We start from the raw sequence: 24,347 nt of genomic DNA on the forward strand, positions 1-24,347 counted from the left end.
ACTGAAATCACCCACAAAGCTTCACACTAATTTAAGGAGAGGCAGCAGCAGTCTAAGCAAATCATGGTGTGTAGTGTTGCAGAATACTATCCATGAAACTAAAAAGAAGGGAAAGCAGAGGAATGACCTCATCAGCACCCCACTTCTATTTCACACTTCAGTCAAAGACTAGGTCAGGTCCTTAACCTGACCATGTTGCTTAGCTGCAGTATAAATGGCAGGGAGGACACAGAGAGTATTGCACCAGGGGTGCTTGGATCTCAGTATCGACTGAACAAAATGACAAATCCTTTGGTATGTACAAAAGTGCCATATATGTATTTCACCTCTATATTTAGCTGCTTTCCTAGATTTCAGCTTTATTAGTATCCAGGATTTTAAAACCTGTTAGCGTCTTATTTTCTTTGTTGGGTTTAGGTTTCAGATAAAAACACTTGCATCTTTATGCAATAATGAAACAAGAAAGGCAGATTTCATTGCTATAGAGAACTTGACTAACACTATTGATTGATTTCTGTAACAGCACTGTATACATTGCATTTTGCCTTATCAGATACGTTTGTTGGAACAAGCCTACACAACAAGTGTAAATTTTTGTAACAGTATTGTCAAGTTAAAAAAAAAACGTAACATTTTTCATTCTGCCGTGCTTTTTTATTTTAGGAAGCTTATGTCATGGCCAGTGTAGAAAACCCACATGTTTGTCGTTTGCTTGGAATCTGCCTGACCTCCACTGTCCAGCTAGTCACACAGCTTATGCCATATGGCTGTCTTCTTGACTATGTTCGGGAGCATAAAGACAACATTGGCTCAAGACATCTCCTTAACTGGTGTGTGCAGATTGCTAAGGTATGAGAAATTCATTCACCCTAATTTAACAGAATGTTCCTTCCTCACTGTCAGTAGTATGACACTTGTGAATGAGCCATTTCCACATACCTTTATACATATGGAGTTTGATAGAATTTATGTAAATGTGTAAATCGAGACCTACCTGGATGGATTTAGGTGACCAGCAATCAGCTAATTAACTGTGACATATAATAATAACTTAAATGACTCTGTTTCTTCCTCAAAAGAATGCAGAGAAGAGCCCCATGCAATGGAAGACTATGAACACCTATCTCTTCAACGGTTGGAGGTCCGAATACCTTTGTCTTCCAATGCTACAGCCTCTGGCAAAGTCTTGAGCTTTTGACACTTCTAGGAGTGTTGAATAGCTGTGACCAGCTGTGCTTTGTGGTTCCTTCCTCCCCGCACGTCGCTATAGGATTCAGTAGTGACAAAGTGGCAGGCAGGAGGAACCAGAGTACAGTGGGAGGATAGGCATCCAACACACCTATAAATGTTGAATGCTGAAGACTTGCCAAAGTATACTTTAATACTTTCACACTTGCATGGCCTGTTTAATCTGGACATCTACATCAAAGCTGATCTAAGATATGAGCTTCTTAAATCAGTTCTACTGTACATGTTACCAACTGCTCTTACAATTTCAAAGTGCAACCATTATTCCCATTTTGTTGACAAGCAAAGAATCAGCATGTGCTTTATAAAAGACAAAAATAATAAACCTAACGCTAACGACTGCATTAAGTCTTAACAAAAGCTAGTTAATTGGAGTTTGTGATAACTTGGCAGGGTAAATATTTTACAGTTTTTCTATGTATTTTTTTAAAGGGAATGAATTACCTTGAAGAAAGGAGACTGGTCCACAGAGATTTGGCCGCCAGAAATGTCCTCGTTAAAAATCCACAACATGTTAAGATCACAGATTTTGGGTTGGCCAAACTTTTGGGAGCGGAAGAAAAAGAATATCACGCAGAAGGAGGAAAGGTACATTAAATAGGGTTACTTTTTTTTTTTTAGCAAAATTGAGAAATTGCAGTTTTTTGGAAAAAGTAAATGCATTTATATTTTTAGTACAGTGATTTACTATATAAATGGAATATATATATATACACACACACTGTATATCTTGAAGGTTTCAAAGCTATTCATATATTAGGTTGTACATGCTGCTTTAGGCACTATACAAATGAATAGCATGATTCAGGAACTGATTGGTGATGCAGGAAGCAGAAATAGATTAAACTACACAGTATGACATGGTGTTCAGGAAGTAAAATATTACTGATCATGTTAGACGCTCTGTGAAGTCTGGATGTAAGGGATTACAAGGAACTTCTGCTAATGTAAACTGTATGCGCTTCCTGATGTTTCCATAGTTGCTGTTTTGGCTACTATGTATTAATAGGTCAGTAAAGAATTGCCCTTTAATATATTTTAGGTTTATTACTTCAGTCAGTGGCATACACTTGAAAATGGCTGTGAACAATTTTTTCTCCCATTAGGTTCCTATTAAATGGATGGCATTGGAGTCCATTTTACACAGAATATATACCCATCAAAGTGATGTTTGGAGTTATGGTAAGTGTAATTTTAGGACATTATATACTCTAATTTAATTCCATGAATCATTCCTTTAGATACATTTATTGGTATTGGAATTTCATTACAGGCGTCACTGTTTGGGAACTAATGACTTTTGGAACTAAACCATATGATGGAATTCCAGCTAGCGAAATTTCCACCATTTTAGAAAAAGGGGAACGTCTTCCTCAGCCTCCCATATGTACAATCGATGTGTACATGATTATGGTGAAATGTAAGTTTATTATATAAAGATCTGGAGGCTTTAAGACATGTTCATTTCTTGGATGAACTAATGGTATAACAATTTCTCTAGAACATTTTAATTGATACTTTGTAAAGACAGGCTTTACAAAGTACTGTATAATGTATTCTACTGTATATGTCATTTAGTATAAGCAGCAGATTAGTCTTCTGTAATATATAGCAGACATATAAAACAAGATTATGGACAGGCATCTTCTGTGTAAACATTCTTTAACAGAGAAATGGTTCAGTACAGACATGCTTTCTTTAACCATTTTGCTTCTGAAATGAAACTTGGATATAAATGAGCAGTCTATATGCAGCTGTTAGATACCAGATATGACTCCTGAGCTACAGCCTCCCAAAATGTGCAAAAATAATTAATTAATGAACGAGAGCTGCTCACACTGATATGTACTCACACTAATAAGTGCTCTAATTATTTCCAAAAGGTTGTGCATAAATTATGATATACGTTTACATACAGTGCCTTGAAAAAGAATTCATACCCCTTGAAATTGTTCACATTTTGTCATGTTCCAACCAAAGATGTTAATGTATTTTATTGGGATAGACCAACACAAAGTGGCACATAATTGTGAAGTGGGAGGAAAATGATAAATGGTTTTCAAAATGTTTTACAAATAAATATGTGCAAAGTGTGGCGTGCATTTGTATTCAACCCCCCCCGAGTCAATACTTTGTATAACCACCTTTTGCTGCTATTACAGCCACAAATCTTTTTGGGGATGTCTCTACCAGCTTTGCACATCTAGAGAGTGAAATTTTTGCCCATTCTTCTTTTCAAAATAGCACAAGCTCTGTCAGATTGGATGGAGAGCATCTGTGAGCAGCAATTTTCAAGTCTTGCCACAGATTCTCAATTGGACTTAGGTCTGGACTTTGACTGGGCCATTCTAACACATGAATATGCTTTGATCTAAACCATTCCATTGTAGCTCTGGTTGTATGTTTAGGATCGTTGTTCTGCTGGAAGGTGAACCTCTACCCCGGTCTCAAGTCTTTTGCAGACTCTAACAGGTTTTCTTCTAAGATTGCCTTGTATTTGGCTCCATCCATCTTCCCATCAACTCTGACCAGCTTCCCTGCCCCAGCTCAAGAAGAGCATCCCCACAACATGATGCTGCACCACCATGTTTAGTGTGTTGGGGCAGTGTTAGTTTTCCACCACACATATCGTTTTGCATTTAGGCCAAAAAAATTTTGTTTTGGTCTCATCTGACCAGAGCACCTTCTTCCACATGTTTGCTGTGTCCCCCACATGGCTTCTCGCAAACTGTAAACGGGACTTCTTATCGCTTTCTTTCAGTGATGGCTTTCTTCTTGTCCCTCTTCCATAAATGGCATATTTGTGGAGTGCACAACGAATAGTTGTCCTGTAGACAGATTCTCCCACCTGAGTTGTGGATCTCTGCAGCTCCTTCAGAGTTACCATTGGCCTCTTGGTTGCTTCTCTGAATAATGCTCTCCTTGCCGGTCTGTCAGTTTGGGTGAAAAGCCATGTCTTGGTAGGTTTGCCGTTGTGCCATACTCTTTTCATTTTCAGATGATGGATTGAACAGTGCTCTGTGGGATGTTCAAAGCTTGGGATTTTTTTTTATAACCTAGCCCTGCTTTAAACCTCTCCACAACTTTATCCCTGACCTGTCTGGTGTGTTCCTTGGCTTTCCTGATGCTGTTTGTTCACTAAGGTTCTTTAACAAACCTCTGAGGGTCTCACAGAACATCTGTACCTATACTGAGATTAAATTACACACACGGGGGACTCTATTTACTAATTAGTTGACTTCTGAACGCAATTGGTTCCACTAGATTTTAGTTAAGGGGTATCAGAGTAAATGGGGCTGAATACAAATGCATGCCACACTTTTCAAATATTTATTTGTGAAAAAAAATATTGAAAATCATTTATAATTTTTCTCCCACTTCACAATTATGTGCCATTTTGTGTTGGTCTATCACATAAAATCCCAATAAAATACATTTACATTTGTGGTTGTAATATGACAAAATGTGGAAAATTTCAAGGAGTATGAATACTTTTTCAAGGCACTGTATATCCCATGCGTTATCAGTAATCACAGGTTGACAAAATAAATATATAAATAAGTGTAAAAAAAAACTTAGTGTCTTTTGTGCAATTTGAATTTCAGTGAGCAGTCCACAGTCACAAAAGATTGTTCTCTGTACCAACTGTCAATCTTCACTGAAAAAAAAAAAAAAAAAAACACCACCATGCCACTCAAGATGTGCCCTCACCTTAGAAGATGGACCTTTCTATTTTTACAAATAAAAGGTCTTAAGCACCTAAATGTGGCAATTTCCCAGAAAGCTTCTCATGGACAAATAGGTATCCACCTGTACACATTGGTTCCCATTCACCTTAATAAGGAGGTTCAGCCCCCCCACGAAAAATTTACAAATACTGCAGCTGCTGACTTTTAATGTTTCATGGGGGGGCTGAACTTCCTTATTAAGGTGGATGGGAACCAATGTGTCCAGGTAACTCGCGATGTCGGAACCGCAGCCGATCTTCGGATCAGCTGTGGTGCCGCCGCCGCCATTACTGGTAGGGGAACCCGGCAGTGAAGCCTTTTGGCTTCACAGCTGATTCCCTACTGCGCATGCACAAAGCGCGCTGTGCATTCAAATTGGTCCGGCAGTGGAGGAAAGAGGAGGGGGTCGAACTTCCAGGAGACTGGGCCGTGGCCCGATCTCCCGGAAGTGGGGAATGGTATCTCTCAAAAACAGGTACCCATTCCCCCTCCCCCCTGAAAGGTGCCAAATGTGGCACCAGGGGGGGAGGAGACAGATAAGCGAATGTTCCACTTTTGAGGTGTACACAGATCCCTGACAGTCCATTTGCTGGGGATCTGAGTAAATTCAAGGGAATTTTCTCCATGTATGGCCGGCTTTACTTGCTTTTGGAAGGGGAAGTGAAGGGATCTGTCCCCATTAAAACACAGGCAGCAAAAAAACGAGACGTTTTAGACATTTCCTATTGTAATTCCTATTGTATTGAAAACAAAAAAAAGTTTTGGCTTTAGATATAAATTAAATTTACATTAACATAATAACATCATATTTGTACCATCTTCTTTTTGACAATATAGGTTGGATGATAGATGCAGAGAGTCGACCCAAGTTCCGTGAGTTAAGTGCAGAGTTTACCAAGATGGCCCGTGATCCATCTCGCTATCTTGTTATACAGGTAGGTTGCTTGGTATAAATCTCACTGAGTCTTTTTATCAACATATCTCAAGTAACAATTTCTAAATTTTCCCCTTCTAAACAAACAGATTTAATGTGCAACTTCAGCCAAAACATTTTGGCATAGAGTTCTGCTTAACCGCTTCCCGACCAACCACCGCAGTTATACTGCGGCAGGTTGGCTCCCCTGCACGAACCGTTGTACCTATACGTCGGCTCGCGGGGTCGGCGCGCCCGCTGCACAGTGGGGGTGCCGATGCTGGTGGCAGACGGCGGCGATGACCACCGGCCACGAGCGATCGTGAGCAGGAGAGACAGAACAGGGACGAGTGTGTGTAAACACACTTCCCTGTTCTGTTCTGACGGGAATGACAGATTGTGTGTTCCTGTTAGCTAGGAACCATGATGCATCAGTTCCTCCAGTCAGTCCCCTCCCCCTTCAGTTAGAATCACCTCCCAGGGAACACAGTTAACCCCTTGATCGCCCCCTAGTGCTAACCCCTTCACTGCCAGTGACATTTTTACAGTAATCAATGCAATTTTATAACATTGATTGCTGTATTAATGCCAATGGTCTCAAAAATGTGTAAAAAGTGTCCGATGTGTCCGCCATAATGTCGCAGTCACAATAAAAATCGCAGATCGCGGCCATTACTAGTAAAAAAAAAATTTTAATAAATATGCTATAAAACTATTCCCTATTTTGTAGACGCTATAACTTTTGCGCAAACCAATCAACATACGCTTATTGCGATTTTTTTTTTACCAAAAATATGTAGAAGAATACATATCGGCCTAAACTGAGGCAAATAATTTTTTTATATATATTTTTGGGGGATATTTATTATAGCAAAAAGTAAACAAACAATACGTTTTTTTCAAAATTGAATAAAAAAAGGAATGTCAGTTTTGTTTAGGTACAACGTCGCATGACCACGCAATTGTCAGTTAAAGCGACGCAGTGTAGAATCGCAAAAAGTGCTCTGGTCAGGAAGGGTGTAAATTCTTCCGGGGCTGAAGTGGTTAAACTTTCAGATCTCAGCTGTCATTTTCAAGGTTTATTGACTATGATTATATAATAACATGACCAACCCGCTGATCATGCATATCATGCATCAACACTGGAGAAATTTGAATTACACAGGCACTTTCAGAAAAGTCAAGGCAAAGACACTCTCTAGTAAAAATAAAAAAATACTTGTATTCACACTATGGGAGACGGAAAATCAGACCGTGTGCATAAGAGTTTTCAGATGTAGATAAAATTGGGTAATATAGACTGTGTATAAATAAATATATATATATATATATATATATATATATATATATATATATATATATATATATATATATATATATATATATATATATATATATCTTAGATAGATAGATAGAGGGATGCATATGTAATAAAGAAAGGGATGAGATAAGAGAGTCTGGTAGGAAGTAAGGCACAATAAGTGCAGAGATTCCCAATACAGACGGCACTTTGGTTTCTACATCTCAATATATACATTCCTTTACCTTAGGGTGCATGCCTCATTCATTTACCAGGAGATAGGGAATCATTAAATAAAAAATGCTTTACAAATGCAGAGCATATTACTTGACAGTTTTGCCGTAGCTATTTTGCGATAAATAAATAGCATAATATGTTTTTTTTTGCAGGGAGATGATAGAATGCACTTACCCAGCCCTGTGGAATCCAAGTTTCATAGAGTATTAGAGGATGACATGGGAGATATTGTTGATGCCGAAGAATACCTGATCCCACATCAAGGATTCTTTAGTAGTCCTTCAACATCACGAACTCCTCTACTGAGTACCATGGTACACATGCAGCTATTTTTATTGTTAATTTAGCTTTTGCAAACAGAATTCAAAATAGGTTAGACTGACTGTAAGGCATGTATAAGCTCTGTTATTTACATAAGTACTCCATCAAAACGAATAGTTCAACTTTTAGGCTTGGTTCACACATGGGATCCGACTTGTGAGACCCCAAGTCGCATGACATGTCACATTCAGTATTTCCCTATGAGAGCCATCTTAACTGATGCTAAACAAGTCGCTCCGACTTTAGAAAAGGTTCCCGCACTACTTTGATCTGATTTTAGCCCTTGCACAAGCCCCTAAACAGCATCCAAGTTGGAGTTGGAAGGAAGAGAGAACAATATCACCAGCACACCAAGATCTCCAAAAATGAGTCCAAAGCTTTAACCAGCGATCACATCATTACAGCAGAAAGCAATGTTTCGGAGCCACGCAGGACCCCTTCATCAGGCATGTGACCATACTCTCTCTGACCACACACGGTTCCAGCCGGTGGATGCTTCAGCACCCAGTTACAAATACAGCCATCTCTACAGGAATGTGTGCATTTGGAATAGTGCGTTGCAAGTCTAAAGGAAGTCACAGGGCAAAGTCGTACGACTTTGCTGTCGCAGCAGTGTGAACTGAGCTTTAGTGGATGATGATAAGAAAACCTGTAAGGACAGGATATATTTACTATATGGCATAATATTTACTTCCCTCGCTTTTCAGCAATGGCCGTATGCAATAAAGAATTCTGATTTTAATGTTCAAGAGCAGAAACTCATAGCAATCGGCCAGAATCCATCTTGTACTTGTCTACTTTTTGCAAAGAGATTTCTGCTACTGCACTTACAAATTAGCATACAGTGAGGCAAAAAAGTATTTAGTCAGCCACCAATTGTGCAAGTTCTCCCACTTAAAAACATGAGAGAGGCCTGTAATTATCATCATAGGTATACCTCAACTATGAGAGACAAAATGTGTATTTTTGAAAGAATTTATTTGCAAATTATGGTGGAAAATAAGTATTTGGTCAATATCAAAAGTTCACCTCAGTTCTTTGTTATATATCCTTTGTTGGCAATGACAGAGGTCAAACGTTTTCTGTAAGTCTTCACAAGGTTGTCACACACTGTTGCTGGTATGTTGGCCCATTCCTCCATGCAGATCTTCTCTAGAGCAGTGATGTTTTGGGGCTGTCGCTGGGCAACACAGACTTTCAACTTCCTCCAAAGGTTTTCTATGGGGTTGAGATCTGTAGACTGGCTAGGCAACTCCAGGACCTTGAAATGCTTCTTACGAAGCCACTCCTTCATTGCCCGTGAGGTGTGTTTGGGATCATTGTCATGCTGAAAGACCCAGCCACGTTTCATCTTCAATGCCCTTGCTGATGGGAGGAGGTTTGCACTCAAAATCTCACGATACATGGCCCCATTCATTCTTTCATGTACACAGATCAGTCGTCCTGTTCCCTTTGCAGAGAAACAGCCCCAAAGCATGATGTTGCCACCCCCATGCTTCACAGTAGGTATGGTGTTCTTTGGTTGCAACTCAGCATTCTCTCTCCTTCAAACATGATGAGTTGTGTTTCTACCAAACAGTTATACTTTGATTTCATCTGACCATATGACATTCTCCCAATCCTCCTCTGGATCATCCAACTGCTCTCTAGCAAACCTCAGACAGGTCCAGACATGTACTGGCTTAAGCAGGGGGACACGTCTGGCACTGCAGGATCTGAGTCCCTGGTGGCATAGTGTGTTACTGATGGTAGCCTTTGTTACATTGGTCCCAGCTCTCTGCAGGTCATTCACTAGGTCCCCCTGTGTGGTTCTCGGATTTTTGCTCACTGTTCTTGTGATCATTTTGACCCCATGGGGTGAGATCTTGCATGGAGCCCCAGATCGAGGGAGATTATGAGATTATCAGTGGTCTTGAATGTCTTCCATTTTCTAATTATTGCTCCCACAGTTGATTTCTTCACACCAAGCTGCTTGCCTATTGCAGATTCAGTCTTCCCAGCCTGGTGCAGGTCTACAATTTTGTTTCTGGTGTCCTTTGACAGCTCTTTGGTCTTCACCATAGTGGAGTTTGGAGTGTGACTGTTTGAGGTTGTGGACAGGTGTCTTTTATACTGGTAACAAGGTCAAACAGGTGCCATTAATACAGGTAATGAGTGGAGGACAGAGGGGCCTCTTAAAGAAGAAGGTACAGGTCTGTGAGAGCCAGAAATCTTGCTTGATTGTAGGTGACCAAATATTTATTTTCCACCATAATTTGCAAATAAATTCTTTCAAAAATCAGACAATGTGATTGTCTGGATTTGTTTCCACATTTTGTCTCTCATAGTTGAGGTATACCTATGATTACAATTACAGGCCTCTCTCATCTTTTTAAGTGGGAGAACTTGCACAATTGGTGGCTGACTAAATGCTTTTTTGCCCCACTGTATAGCATGAACTCTGTATTAAAAAGGAATTTATGGGTTGTCTGCTTTGACTGGGAAGCCTTTTGAACACCAGTCATTTGCAATAAATGTAAAAAGATAGGAATCTCCCATCTATTAGATGACTGAAGTAAATGCAGCTCAGATTGTCAATTGTGGAGGACTTCTTTTTTGCATTTAATTTGCTTATATAATTTTTGCTTTAATGTACTCATATTCATTTTTTATTACCTTTTAGAGTTCCACTACTAGCAACAATTCACCTACTATATTCACCACTCGAAATGGGGTATGATTGTGTGAATAATAAAACACTTATTTACATCTTGAATATATTTGCAATGTATTGAAAGTATAACCATTATTTATATGAAACCCAACACTAGCACATTAGAAATTTCTCCATAAGGGTGCCCTTCTTGAGTTACTATTTGATTCAAATGCAAATGCAGTGGTTGGATAGAGTGGAAAAGGGTTACAACCCTATAAGGATATTTTTTGCTGCCTGTGTACCTTTAGGGAGATCTTCCTTCACTTTCTGTCCCAGAGACGCAACAGGAAGTGAGAGGAAATCAGGAGTCTTCAAACAACAGTCACTCTCCTCTTAGGCAGGTGTCCCCATTGGAAAATGTACCCTCACTTTTGTTCTGGTCACAACTCTAAAATTAAGTATTTCCTCTCATTTTTATTTTTTTTGTCTTGGTAACAGTGGTCAAAAGACAAAAGAGAGGTGAATCTCCCTAGCAGGGATATGGACTGCAATAAAAAGTTGACAGAGACTTGACAGTCTAACACTCCCCCACTCTGTCCACAATAAAAAAATAAAAAATAAAAAAAAGGAAAAATGTTTTCCTTTTACAAATAATGTATTATATCTTCCATGATTGTCATTAACCTTTTTTAGTTTAGCAAGACTGTGAATTATTGTTTTAAAATGTATTTATGCTTATGCTGAAGAGAGTAGCATAAAATAAAGATGTGCCTTCATATACAGTGGGGAAGGAAAGTATTCAGACCCCCTTACATTTTTCACTCTTTGTTATATTGCAGCCTTTTGCTAAAATCATTTAGGTTAATTTTTTTCCTTTCCTTTCCATTAATGTACACGCAGCAGCCCATATTGACAGAAAAACACAGAATTGTTGACATTTTTGCAGATTTATTAAAAAAAGAAAACCTGAAATATCACATGGTCCTAAGTATTCAGACCCTTTGCTGTGACACTCATATGTTTAACTCAGGTGCTGTCCATTTCTTCTGATCATCCTTGAGATGGTTCTACACCTTCATTTGAGTCCAGCTGTGTTTGATTATACTGATTGGACTTGATTAGGAAAGCCACACACCTGTCTATATAAGACCTTACAGCTCACAGCGCATGTCAGAGCAAATGAGAATCATGAGGTCAAAGGAACTGCCTGAAGAGATCAGAGACAGAATTGTGGCAAGGCACAGATCTGGCCAAGGTTACAAAAAAATTTCTGCTGCACTTAAGGTTCCTAAGAGCACAGTGGCCTCCATAATCCTTAAATGGAAGATGTTTGGAACCACCAGAACCCTTCCTAGAGCTGGCCGTCCGGCCAAACTGAGCTATTGGGGGAAAAGAGCCTTGGTGAGAGAGGTAAAGAAGAACCCAAAGATCACTGTGGCTGAGCTCCAGAGATGCAGTCGGGAGATGGGAGAGAGTTGTAGAAAGTCAACCATCACTGCAGCCCTCCACCAGTCGGGGCTTTATGGCAGAGTGGCCGAACGGAAGCCTCTCCTCAGTGCAGGACACATGAAAGCCTGCATGGAGTTTGCTAAAAAAAACACCTGAAGGACTCCAAGATGGTGAGAAATAAGATTCTCTGGTCTTATGAGACCAAGATAGAACTTTTTGGCCTAAGCGGTTCTAAGCGGTATGTGTGGAGAAAACCAGGCACTGCTGTGGGGGTGTTTTTCAGCTGCAGGGAAAGGACGACTGGTTGCAATCGAGGGAAAGATGAATGCGGCCAAGTACAGGGATATCCTGGACGAAAACCTTCCCCAGAGTGCTCAGGACCTCAGACTGGGCTGAAGGTTTACCTTCCAACAAGACAATGACCCTAAGCACACAGCTAAAATAACAAAGGAGTGGCTTCACAACAACTCTGTGACTGTTCTTGAATGGCCCGGCCAGAGCTCTGACTTAAACCCAATTGAGCATCTCTGGAGAGACCTAAAAATGGCTGTCCACCAACGTTTACCATCCAACCTGACAGAACTGGAGAGGATCTGCAAGGAGGATTGGCAGATGATCCCCAAATCCAGGTGTGAAAAACTTGTTGCAACTTTCCCAAAAAAACTCATGGCTGTATTAGATCAAAAGGGTGCTTCTACTAAATACTGAGCAAAGGGTCTGAATACTTAGGACCATGTAATATTTCAGTTTTTCTTTTTTAATAAATCTGCAAAAATGTCAACAATTCTGTGTTTTTCTTCTGTCAATATGGGGTGCTGTGTGTACATTAATGAGGAAAAAAAAAATGAACTTAAATAATTTTAGCAAATGGCTGCAATATAACAAAGAGTGAAAAATTTAAGGGGGTCTGAATACTTTCCGTCCCCACTGTACTTTTAGATACCTTCCCTAGCCCTCCAGAAGACCCATAACCATCTTTATATAAAAATAGAAACTACAGCCCCAAAGTAAAAAGTCTGGCCTGCCCACTGCCACACCTGTGTCCAGGCCCTGACTTCAGAGCTGTAGTCCCTGTATGGCTCCTGGGTTCTAGGATATATGGGCATCTCTCTAAGGGTAAAAAAAAAGGCATGTACAAACAACTCTAGGTACTGGCCAGCAGATGTTTCCTGCCATCTTTAATGGATTACTATATTACGTAGTTATTCTTAAATTACTATCCTCTACCCCCAGTACTTACACAAGATCATACATAGGCAGCCTCAATTACCTGTCCATGTGCCTTGTAGATCTTCCCTGTACGGTGGGAGTTGTACATCCTCTTTCAGCCCAACATAAGCAGTAGAATCCCTACTAATTTCTATAGAAAGGACTTCCACCATTATTCCTTGCTTGACATGGCATTAAAGAAAAGTTCAGGCAACCAGCTAAATATGCAGTTCAAATACTGTACATATCAAATGTTTTGTATTACTGGTCATCCAGTCTTAAAAAAACACATCTCTGTTACACTGCATAAACAAGAGTTGACTAATATTTAATCCTACTTCTCCTGTCATCTACTGATAATTAAAAAATAAATTAAATATTGGTGTTACAAGACTGGCTGAACAACATTTCAAATATTTTGGCTAGTTAGCTGGTTAGTAAGTTCTGTAAAAAGATAACCTATTAAAAAATGTTCTTATTGTTCATCCCTAAACAGGGGCCACCTGCCAGAGAAAACAGCTTCATTCAAAGATACAGCACAGACCCAACTGTGGTTTTGGATGACAGCATTGAGGAAGAGTTCCATCCTGTGCCAGGTTGGTAATTATATTAAAGTGTATCTATACCAAAAACTTTTTGCATAGGTGTGCCTGAATGAATAAGGCATTATAGTGTGTTTGATAATATAAATTTTCACATGAAATATTGTCCCATAATCTCATGAAACTTTTAGGTATTCAGACAAAAATGTTATTCCAATTACTTACGTAAAACCATTTGGGATGCAGTTCTAAAAACTGTAAGAAATAAAATTGAAACAAAATGAATGTGTTGTCAGTCAGGTTTTATTAAGAAAATTAAAGAAGAAATGTGGTTGGTCAGTGTAGTCAACAGCTTCACTTTTGGTTTTATTTTTCTTCTACAGGTGCTTTAAAATTGAAACAAACATGGTATTTATCCATGTAGGGCAAATCCACAGGTTTGCTTTATTGCCCTCCTGAGCAGCATTTACCTCTCTTTCTCGACTTCACTGCTCTGTTCAGCCACCAGGACCAAATAATATGCTTTCAAGTTTGGAAGAGCATGTGATTCACAGCTTGTTACATTATTGGTGTTTGTCTATTGGTCCATCATTGTCACATGGGGTTGCAGTGAAAGTTCTCAGTCCTCCATAAGCTCTGACAGGAGCAATTTCACTTACTTTACTTCAGCAACTGAACAGAGTGTGGGGTAGTAAGGTAAAGGTAATACTGTGCAACTGTAGATGAGTCATAAAAGCAAACCCTTTTCTTTGCCTATTTCTGAGATTTGAAGAGGAGCCATAGTATTTTCTTATAATATACATCCACGGGTTGTTGCAATTCTCATACACTTCATAGATTTTTGCTCATTCATCTATACTCTGTTTGTGTGTTATCATGATATTTATATCTGTATTTCAGAATACATCAATCAGACGACTCCTAAGTCCGAAACCTCGACAGTAACAAATCCGGTTTATCTCAATTTGGTTTCAACTGGGAATATTAAGCCTCCCATGAATGGAAACTATCAGAATTCCAATGGAAAGAGTGTGGGTAATCCTGAATACCTGAACTCAGGCCAGATGCTCATAACCCAACCAGAAAATGACTATCCTTCCATCTGGGATCAAAAAGTAAACCAACAAATAAGCCTGGACAATCCTGACTACCAACAAGACTTTTTCCCAAAGGAAACAAAAATGAATGGAATTTTTAAGATTCCTGCTGCAGAAAATCCAGAATATTTTCCACTGGCTCCAAAGAGTGACTATATTGAAGCTTCAGCGTGACCACAAGTTGATGGTAGCATTTCTAACATTCTGCCTTTTAGGACACAGTTGGGTTTTTAATGAACACTTGGGAACAATGGACCCTAGTAAAATAAGGATGGTTGCCACACTACAAGTGAACTATAACCTGAACCTTGAAAAAGAATTTGTTGCACAGTTTAGCCTGCATTGACTAAAACTGGTATATGTCTCTTTTGGTGGGGTTGAAAGATAAACCTTTAATACTTTTATATATAGATATGTATTGCAAGATTTTGTTTTTTAATTTGTGTCAAATAGTTTTTAATTCCTGTGGGTTTTTTTATATTGCATAGATATTCTTGCACATTTTTGTCTTTTTGTGTGTTTGTCCAAGTTAAATGGTATTGTGGAAACAGATTTTTAAGTAAGTAGATATATAATATGCTGTAATTATAGCATAAGATCTGCGTTAAACATTGGTTTTAAGTAAAGCTAAGGATTATCCTAAATTGTCTTGTATCAGGAAGGAAGTTAGCACTACATAAAGTCTTAAAATGTAAATCCATGAGCAATGGGTATTTTCCAGTGACATTTCATTGATCTGCTTTAGACTGGCTCATTGGATGGCATGTATATATTTGAGTATTCAAAATGTAGGAATGTGAAAAAACGTAACCCCCAGTACAGAATTCTCAAACCCATATTTATAATCAAGCATACACCCATGTTCAGTATTTGGAATATCAATAGCAAATATTTCTTATTTCTAGCAAGTCATATTGTTGAGAGCCAGGGAAAAGAGAAGGTAATCTGTCGTCAAAAGCAACCAAGTGATTTACTTTGCTGGTAAACTCCTCCAATTTCATTTTCTCCAAGTCTCATGAATGACTCTCCACGTTCTATGAAAACAAAATGGAGATACTGTAGAATCTAAGCTTTTACAGTCATCAGAGCAGATAGCACTTGGCAACACTAAGCTTGGTACTGTAAACTTGCCACACTAAACATCTTTCAGTAACTCTGTGGGGTTTATTTCACAATATACTATACAATAGTATAATAAATAATTTATTTCATAATATACTGTGTATGCAAGGGAAGTTGTAATTTTCTCCAGGGCTTAGTGAATGAGGAGAAACTCTGCTGGCTGCCATCATCCAATCATGTGCAAGCAAAAATGCTGTTTTTTTGTTATTTTATTTGCACATGATTTGGTACTTTTTGTAAAGTTAAATTTTACCACATTTACTAAGCTCTGGGGAAAATTTCCTTGTAAAGTGCAAAGTAAACCACCTATTTACCTTTAGTAAATTAACTCCAATGTAATAATTGCCAACTAATAATATGAAAAATGTGAATGATTGTATACTGCACTTAAATAGTACATCTATATATTAACATCTGTGGTGAACATAGCTCATCCTTTTCAAAAAACACAAATGAAAAGTGGGGAAATAAATTGTATTTACTGTATAATAGAGTATTACATAGACTCCCTGTATAGTTTTAGTGGGTGTTCCCTTCTAAACCGCATATATATATAACAGAGGTAAAAACTTAATAGAGACAGCACTAGGATATCAATTCTCTTCATTTTATTACAATTTTATTAACTTAAAAATTGGTGCATGTCATTTATCAATTCTTACCTTTTTCGCCTTATTCCTCTTCCTTGTCCTTCTCCGCTGGAAATACTTCTCCTTATGAAACCAAACAACCACAATTTGTCCCCTTTGTAACATCCATAGAAATTGACTATATGTCAAAGTAACACAGTCAGGTTCTATGGCCACCTGATTCTTACATCGCTTTTTCATAAAGATCAGGCAATATTGTTGTAATAGATACTGTATCTGCTTATTATACCTATATATATATATGGTGCTTACAATTTTTTTTTATGCAGATGAATCTGATTCCCTGAGTTTTCTTAGAAAAGTATATCTTACTCCACAAGCATGAGTCTCAAAGGGCTCATGTACTGTACATGGGTATCAAACTCAATTGCAGTAGGCTTGTACATGTTTCTGAGTTGCTTTGACCTGTTCCTTAGATACACTGATTTCCTAAGGGGTTACTTAAAGCTGCATATGAATTGCTTAGAGCTTCATCACAACATACAAAAACATAAAAAGAGCAGACTGACTCAAGTATACGAGCCCCTGGGCAGAAGGCCATCTATAACATATGTTCAATGAAATGTGTATATCATATCCTTTGGAGATGAAATGGACTAGCTGTCCATATTATCAAATATATGTTGAAGTTCCCACATTAATGTGATTATTATTATACATAATGTGACATAATGGTCACTATATAAGTGCTCTATCTGGTAAGAGCTCTCTCTCTTTTGATAATAGACACCATCCTTAGTGCATTAGGTACTATGCGGGCAGTATGGTAAGATACTATACTGTTGGAATATATATATACAGTATATTCTTTTTTTCCTTTACATTCCTATTTTGGCAAATAACTTCTGACATTACCAAATCTGTACATAATATCCAATGAGCCACTTATTATGTTGGTTTTCTCTCTGTGTTTTGCATTACCACTATGGGACATATTTTGTAAATTGGAGCAGTGCATGAATTGTGTTAAATAGGGCCCTACAGAAGCTTGACTTATTTTGTCATATGTCAGCCTTATAAACGAGTGCAAGGAGCAAAGCATTTGGTGTAAAGCACAGTACCCTGGGCAACAAATAAGAATGCATTATGTAACTATACAGTGCACGCCTAACGTTTGTCATAGCTTACTCTGCATTTACCATGTTGCTCAGTGTATGTTTCATTGACCAAGCTAATTGGCGTTCATAAAAAATGTTCTAATTAATTATCAAGTAAATTTTGGTTACAAAGGGTGTTATTTTAAAGCATTATTTTAATGTTACATAAGTGTTTTTTTTTTTTGTTTTTCTTTTTTTGTAAATCAATTTGTATTTTTACGAATGGACTTGTGAATGTATATTTGATGTTAAGAGAACTTTTATTTTTAAATGTCTCATTGTCTGTGTTAGGTCTACCTAAATGTTCCAATTAAAATATTTTATGTGTATGCTGTATCTTACCAGTTTGAAGTTTAAAAAAAACAAAAACACGCGGCAAATAACACCATTTTGCCTGTCTCCGTATTATTTAACATTTTTAAAATCTAGGCAAGGCAGAAACCAACTTTTCTTTTTTTTTAGCCGTCAGTTGTATTCTGTGTGAATTTATGTGCTTATACCTCAATGCATCTGTGTAATTTGGTTTGCATGCTTGTGCTCGTCAGAATCCCTATACATCTTTGTACACATTATATTTGGCATTGTCTCCCAAGTTTGCAAGTTAGAAAGGCTGAAAATAAATGGGAAATGTGTCTGTACTTGGACATTACCCTCCTCGTACAAGGCACAGAGTGTCCTGTTTATTGACAGATCCCCGTTCTGGCTCTCTGTGGAGTGATCGCGGGTGGCCGGTGGACATCGCGGCCACCGGCTACATGCATCGGCTCTGGCTTTACGCCTCTTAGAGCTCTTAAAGCAGCCGACGTACAATGACGGTGATTCACCCAGGAGAGCGAACCTGCCTCAGTACAACTGCGGCGGCTGGTCTTAAAGCGGTTAATTGGTGTGGGGAAGGATTACAACTTTTGTAGGGTTTTTACTGCTATCTAGAGCTGCAATAGAGAGCTTTACTCTAGCTTCCTGTTCTGCTGACAATGATTTCATCAGACAGTAAGTGAGGGAAAGTCTGCAACAGGAACTCAGGCATAAATAAAAACCTGACAGGGGTTCTAGCTATGACTAAGGCCCCTTTGGGCTGAAACATGTCAGTAGGGCTGTGTTTTTAGCCTTATGTATCAATAAAATGTATGCCTTTTTTACACTGGAACTTTATGTGGTACGGATGATCACTAATGCACTATTGGAAGTGAGCTGGTAGAAGCTGGAGTTGGGCTTCAAAATCCCACAGTCTTATTGTAATAAAGGGATTGAGCACTTTGCTTGGATTTTATGCTAGGGGTTCTAGTCTTCCTCTAATCTACTAGATTAGAAAGCCTTTTTTGTCTGTGTTGCTGTTGGAGAGTTCCCTTCGGTGTCTATCTGGTAAAATGTTGTCAGCAGCACAAGAAGTTAGATTTAAGCTGGCCGAGGATGAATAGAACTTTGAATGGCAATTCTCAGAATATTTGAATGTTGTTCTAAAGATCTTCTTTGCTTTTAATATTTGATGTTGGAATGGATGGACTTTACCAAATGAAAACCACATACACTGTTAAAAATTCATTTGTTCGAGAAAAATTTACCATCCTGCTCTTTGGAATGTTCTCATCACTGCCGTCGAAATCGAACATCAATTAGACCCAATAATGATTAAAAAAGCGAACTAGCATTATTCTCCTAAGAATTTTCATTTGAAATTCTTCCCATCTATGTCCAGCTTCAGTAAAATCCTGACCTGGGTTCAAACGCTTTCCCACTCTAAACTAGGATAAACAGTTTGGGCCAATGATATATTTTAATGTTCATTCCGCCATTTCCATCTAGTAAAAAAGGCTTCATAAGCAACTGGCAATTCGGCACATACCAGCCAACTCCAAAGAAGTTTTTGAATTCTAGAATCATTAATTATGTGTTTCATGCATAAACAATGTTTCTATACTTTAATAATGCTTTGTGTTATAATGATGCATTTAATGCATTACTTATAGCTAATTGTTCAAGAATGTTGTTCCCTCTGTGACAATGATGGTTATATCTTATAGGAAAACATCATCATTCTGTTACAAGGAGTTACAGATTTGTATAAATCATTAGCCACTAAAATGCGGTAATGGAAATGCATGATAGATTCAGAGGCTAAAAATCTGATTATTAATCTTACCTTATCTTACCTTTACTAAAAAAATAGCGAAAAAGGGATAACAAAAAATAAAATATATACTTAGATGATGCATTGAAGTGTCACCTTTATGGAGCTGATATTACTGACAAAATGAAATAATTAATCATTATTGGTACTCTGACTGTTTTGTGTTCATTCATTTTGGATATAGTGCTTTATGTGCCAGGGTTGCTTTTAACCCAGCCCAGCTCTGGATTCCTCTATATTATTTAATAACACAAAGGAGAGTCAATGGGGCTAATCCAATTGACCTTTGCTGGTCTAAATATGTAATGATATTCTTTATATCATTCAGGATTCACCAAATAATCCTTGACATGTACAGTAAAACCTTGGTTTGAGAGTAACTTTGGTTTGAGAGCGTTTTGCAAGACAAGCAAAATTTTTAAAATGATAAATTTTGACTTGAAATACAAGCGATGTCTTGATATACAAGTAGCGTCATGTCACAACTGGGTATAAAAGAGAAGAGAGGCACGTCTAAGTGTAGCAATATGGTTACATTTATTGAAGGTACAACATTTAGCAACATATTGCTACACTTAGAGGCGCCTCTCTTCTCTTTTATACTCTGTAGCTCCTGCTGGATTTTGCTTCTAATCCCCTCGTGGAGGCTTCCATTTGTGGGTGGACATTTTATGGTTACACAACCTGGTCACAAAGCTATAATCTTTTTATTTAGACTATTAACTGAAGGACCTATGAATGCATGGTTGGGGAACAAATCATTTGAGTTTCCATTATTTCTTATGGGGAAATTTGCTTTGAATACAAGTGCTTTGGCTTACAAGCATGTTTCTGGAACAAATTATGCTCGCAATCCAAGGTTTTACTGTACTAAGGACCCTGTAATACGAACTTTCATTGCTAATACCTGCTAAATAGTTTTTCAAAGTTTCCTTACCTATCACATATTTACTAGAATTTATTTTATGTATGTAGCGTAATCTCACAATACTATAACAACTAAAAAGTTGATTCTGTTGCCTTCATTGGCTAAAGAACTCCTTGAATTTGTTGTAAGTACCCCTAAAGCTGCCCATACATTAATAGTTTTTGTTGTTTTTTTTTGCTTAGCCAGTGGGCCGAACAACAAAACAAATGAATTCCGCCATCAACAAAAGCGATGTGGATGGAGGAATACTTCCCTCTGTACCCTTGTGTTCTGACAACGGGACTCCTCTGCTGTTAGAATACATGGATCCAAGCGGCAGCCGCTAATTGAATTAAAACTTTCCAACATTCCCGAGCAGGAATGACCAGAGATGGATCAGAATTTTTGCTTTGGAGTATATGGATTGAGAAACTCTGACCCAAGAGGCATGATGGTATGTTCTCCTGTAATTGTTTTAGCAGAACCAAATCAGTGAGGTTTATTTACTAAAAATGGAGAGTGCAAAATCTGGTGCAGCTGTGCATGGTAGCCAATCAGCTACTAACTTTGGTTTGTTCAGTTAAGCTTTGACCAAAAAAAAACCTGGAAGCTGATTGGTTTCTATGCAGAGCTGCACCGCATTTTGCACTCTCCAGTTTTAGTAAATCAATCCCAGTGTTTGTGTCAGTGAGATTTTCTTGTAAAAGTTATTGGAGATGCTTCCAAGCTAGAGGATTAAGCAGGACCCTTATCTGAATCTTTATAAATATCTCTGCCTGTCCCAAAAAAAAAAAAAAAAAGCAACAAGGGAAGACATACAGATTCTAATTAAAATATATATATTCTTTTTTTTTCCCAACAATTATTACATCATTATTTTTTATTAAGTGTGAGTTTGAAAGTCATCATAAAAGTACGGTGTTCTTTTTCCAGCTGTTGTATGAAAACATCTGTGGTTTTTCTATCCAAAACTCCAGAGATGATAGCAACAACAGCTGCATGAAGAAAACACGGGCCACCTTCAATATGTATTCTTTAGCATTTTCAAATCATTGACAGCTAAGAACCATATTCGTTTATATTTGGACTAAGAGCTATGCCAGACTGAACTTATAAAGCAAACAGTTTATCCCTATATAGCAGTTAAGCAATAGTGACCATGTGGTGGGTTTAATTATTTGATGAATAACGTAGAAGTCAAGTGAATCTCGCTGTCAAACAGTTGCAGTAAATACATGTGGGGATCTTTATTTTGTAAAATAATTTGTTTCATAAAGACCGAATCCCTACAGTGGAGTTTTCTTGTTAGTTATGGTTTTCTATTGAAGTTGTTTGACGCTGAGAACATCCGTGTTGAAAAAATGTCAGCTGTTTAAACACTGCACTAATACAAAAAATGTGCATGCTATATAAGCTTTTATAATATTTGTTTGCTCTATGCATTGACAAATGATGTCTTTCTGCATCATTCTGTAGAGGGGAAATGCATACAAAACAGGTACATGTGTACTACATACAGCTATCACAAAGTCTATTTCCACTTTTGCAGTTATATTTGAGAAACCCACACTAAACTATATGTTTCTTATATGTTCCTACTCATACATATTTTTTTTTAAAGATGTTTCTAAAGCTGGACTGAGAATTGGCTGAGTCCAGCTCTCGTTAGCATACAATGGGGAAGCCCAGCTCCTAGACTTTAACCCCCCTGGCGGTATTCCCGAGTCTGGCTCGGGGTGGATTTTCAATACCCAAAGCGGTATCCCCGAGCCAGACGGGATCGCATCGCAGGATCCTTGTAGAGTTTACTTACCTTGTCCCCTGGATCCTGCGATGTCTCCCCGCTGTGATCGGCGAGCCGCCGTGTCTCGCTCAATTCACAGTGCCGAGCTCCATTCCCTGCGAGCATTGCGATGCACGGGGACGGAGTTCGGCGGCAAATTCAAAAAGTGAAACACACTGTATAGATACAGTATACTGTAATCTTATACTGTAATCTTACAGATTACAGTACTGTATAAAATAATTACACATCCCCTTTGTCCCTATGGTCTGTCCAGTGTCCTGCATGCAGTTTTATATTATAAAAACAGTTTTTTCTGCCTGGAAACTGGAGATTGTCCATAGCAACCAAAATCGTCCCTTTACATCAAAAGTGGCTTTAGACCAGCTAGAAAACAGCGATAATAAATTAGAATTACTTGCAGAATTGAGCGATAGTGATTTGTGGGGAAATCCGTCACCAAACACTAAAAGTAACGAAAGCGACAATTCTGCAACTGAGCAAATTTCAGTGTTTTTGATTTGATTACATTATTGAATAATTTTTATTATTATTATAATATTATTTGGTATACTTATTTATAGTTATTTATTATATTATAATTTTTGATTTAATTTTTCAAACTTTATCATACCCGGGATGTCTACTAGACTCTTGTTTGGACAGATTTAAGTGAATTATTCCTAAGAATTACAGGCCTATAATATAAAACGCCAAATTTCTGTGCAAAATAATTGTACCGCTTTCAGCACCTAAAATTTTGTTTTTTCAAGGTATGCTATGTGAATGGGGATGTGTAACAAATATAACATAGGTATTATCCCAATTTGTTTGCAAAAGTGGAAATACCCAAAACATAGAAGCAAGGACAGGTACCGGTGAATTGGTAAAAACCACTTTCCTACTTGTGTGTTGTTTGTAAATGCCTAGGACAGCTCTAAGCTTAATGAGGGTGAATGTAGTAAATAACAAACATAAAAGACCCATGAAGTAACAGAAATAGAAGTTAAATCAGATAAGCTTTGTACTAATAAACTCAATCTTTCTAGTCTTACCTATGCTTCCTTGCTACAGCAACTATGCAGGTTTTATTATATAATGCTGCAGTTCAATAGGCATGCTACACTCTGCAATGAAGTGCCTAATGCATACAGGCAATCAGAACCACTACCAATAATCAATGTATTTCTGTGTTGGGGATCATAGGTATTTGCAACCAACCATGGGCAGGAAGCCTGTACAAATCAATGACAAGTGCCACTGATGTTCACATGTAAGAGCACATTGAGTGTTTACATGTGGTTAGGGGCACATGTGTGGTCCCAGACACAGTTTACAAACACATGTGATCCCCACCACAGAAATACACTCATCATTGTTGTGTACAGCCTTAACTGGCCATATAAATAAGGACCAACAGATCTGGTTGGACACCTCCCCCCCACCTTTCCCTTTGTCATAATGCAAATCTATATGAGGAACCTTATGCTGAAGGGATGGTGGCTGTTACTCAGCCATGCTAGCATAGAACACTGCAGTGTGAGGGCTAAAAGAGAGAAAAGGATATTTTAAGGCATTCTATAGCAAAAAGTAGCCCCAAATAATAACGGGGTACAGGATTGTATGTTTATAAAGTGGGAGACTTAAATTGGGCTTTAAGATGTCAACAAATGTGCCCATTTTCGCAGCACACCACTTAAAAATGTTGTTTTGATTCACTCAATATCCCATTTCCATCTTAATTGGACTTACAGAAGTCTATGAACAAGTCTCTGACACTAGAGGAAATGTATGTAGAAGCATCTTGGGAAAATGTTATAAAATTAAATTTGACAACTGAGTAGACCAGGGACATGTAATTTCTGAGATGCTTGAATTTTCCCTTTAATTTTTTATAAACATAGCCTGGACCAAATTTATCATAAAAAGTGGGGGGTTTTTGTGATCTAACATATGCTATATACTATACTATATATACTCT

General features: G+C 38.0%; 1 protein-coding gene across 1 annotated transcript in view; it reads left to right on the plus strand.

Annotated features, from left to right (window-relative positions):
- LOC141144607 (epidermal growth factor receptor-like) overlaps positions 1 to 21,390 on the plus strand; it is a 289,829-nt gene extending 268,439 nt beyond the window's left edge. Inside the window, exons 20-28 of the mRNA XM_073630459.1 lie at positions 664 to 849; positions 1,681 to 1,836; positions 2,355 to 2,430; positions 2,522 to 2,668; positions 5,814 to 5,911; positions 7,579 to 7,740; positions 10,410 to 10,460; positions 13,537 to 13,636; positions 14,483 to 21,390. Of these exons, the coding sequence (XP_073486560.1) occupies positions 664 to 849; positions 1,681 to 1,836; positions 2,355 to 2,430; positions 2,522 to 2,668; positions 5,814 to 5,911; positions 7,579 to 7,740; positions 10,410 to 10,460; positions 13,537 to 13,636; positions 14,483 to 14,853 (1,347 nt within the window). The 3' untranslated portion in view covers positions 14,854 to 21,390. The remainder of the gene's footprint in view (positions 1 to 663; positions 850 to 1,680; positions 1,837 to 2,354; positions 2,431 to 2,521; positions 2,669 to 5,813; positions 5,912 to 7,578; positions 7,741 to 10,409; positions 10,461 to 13,536; positions 13,637 to 14,482) is intronic.
- Positions 21,391 to 24,347: the final 2,957 nt, after the last annotated feature.

The sequence above is a fragment of the Aquarana catesbeiana genome, linkage group LG05 (assembly GCF_042186555.1).
Source record: "Aquarana catesbeiana isolate 2022-GZ linkage group LG05, ASM4218655v1, whole genome shotgun sequence".
NCBI lineage: Eukaryota > Metazoa > Chordata > Amphibia > Anura > Ranidae > Aquarana > Aquarana catesbeiana.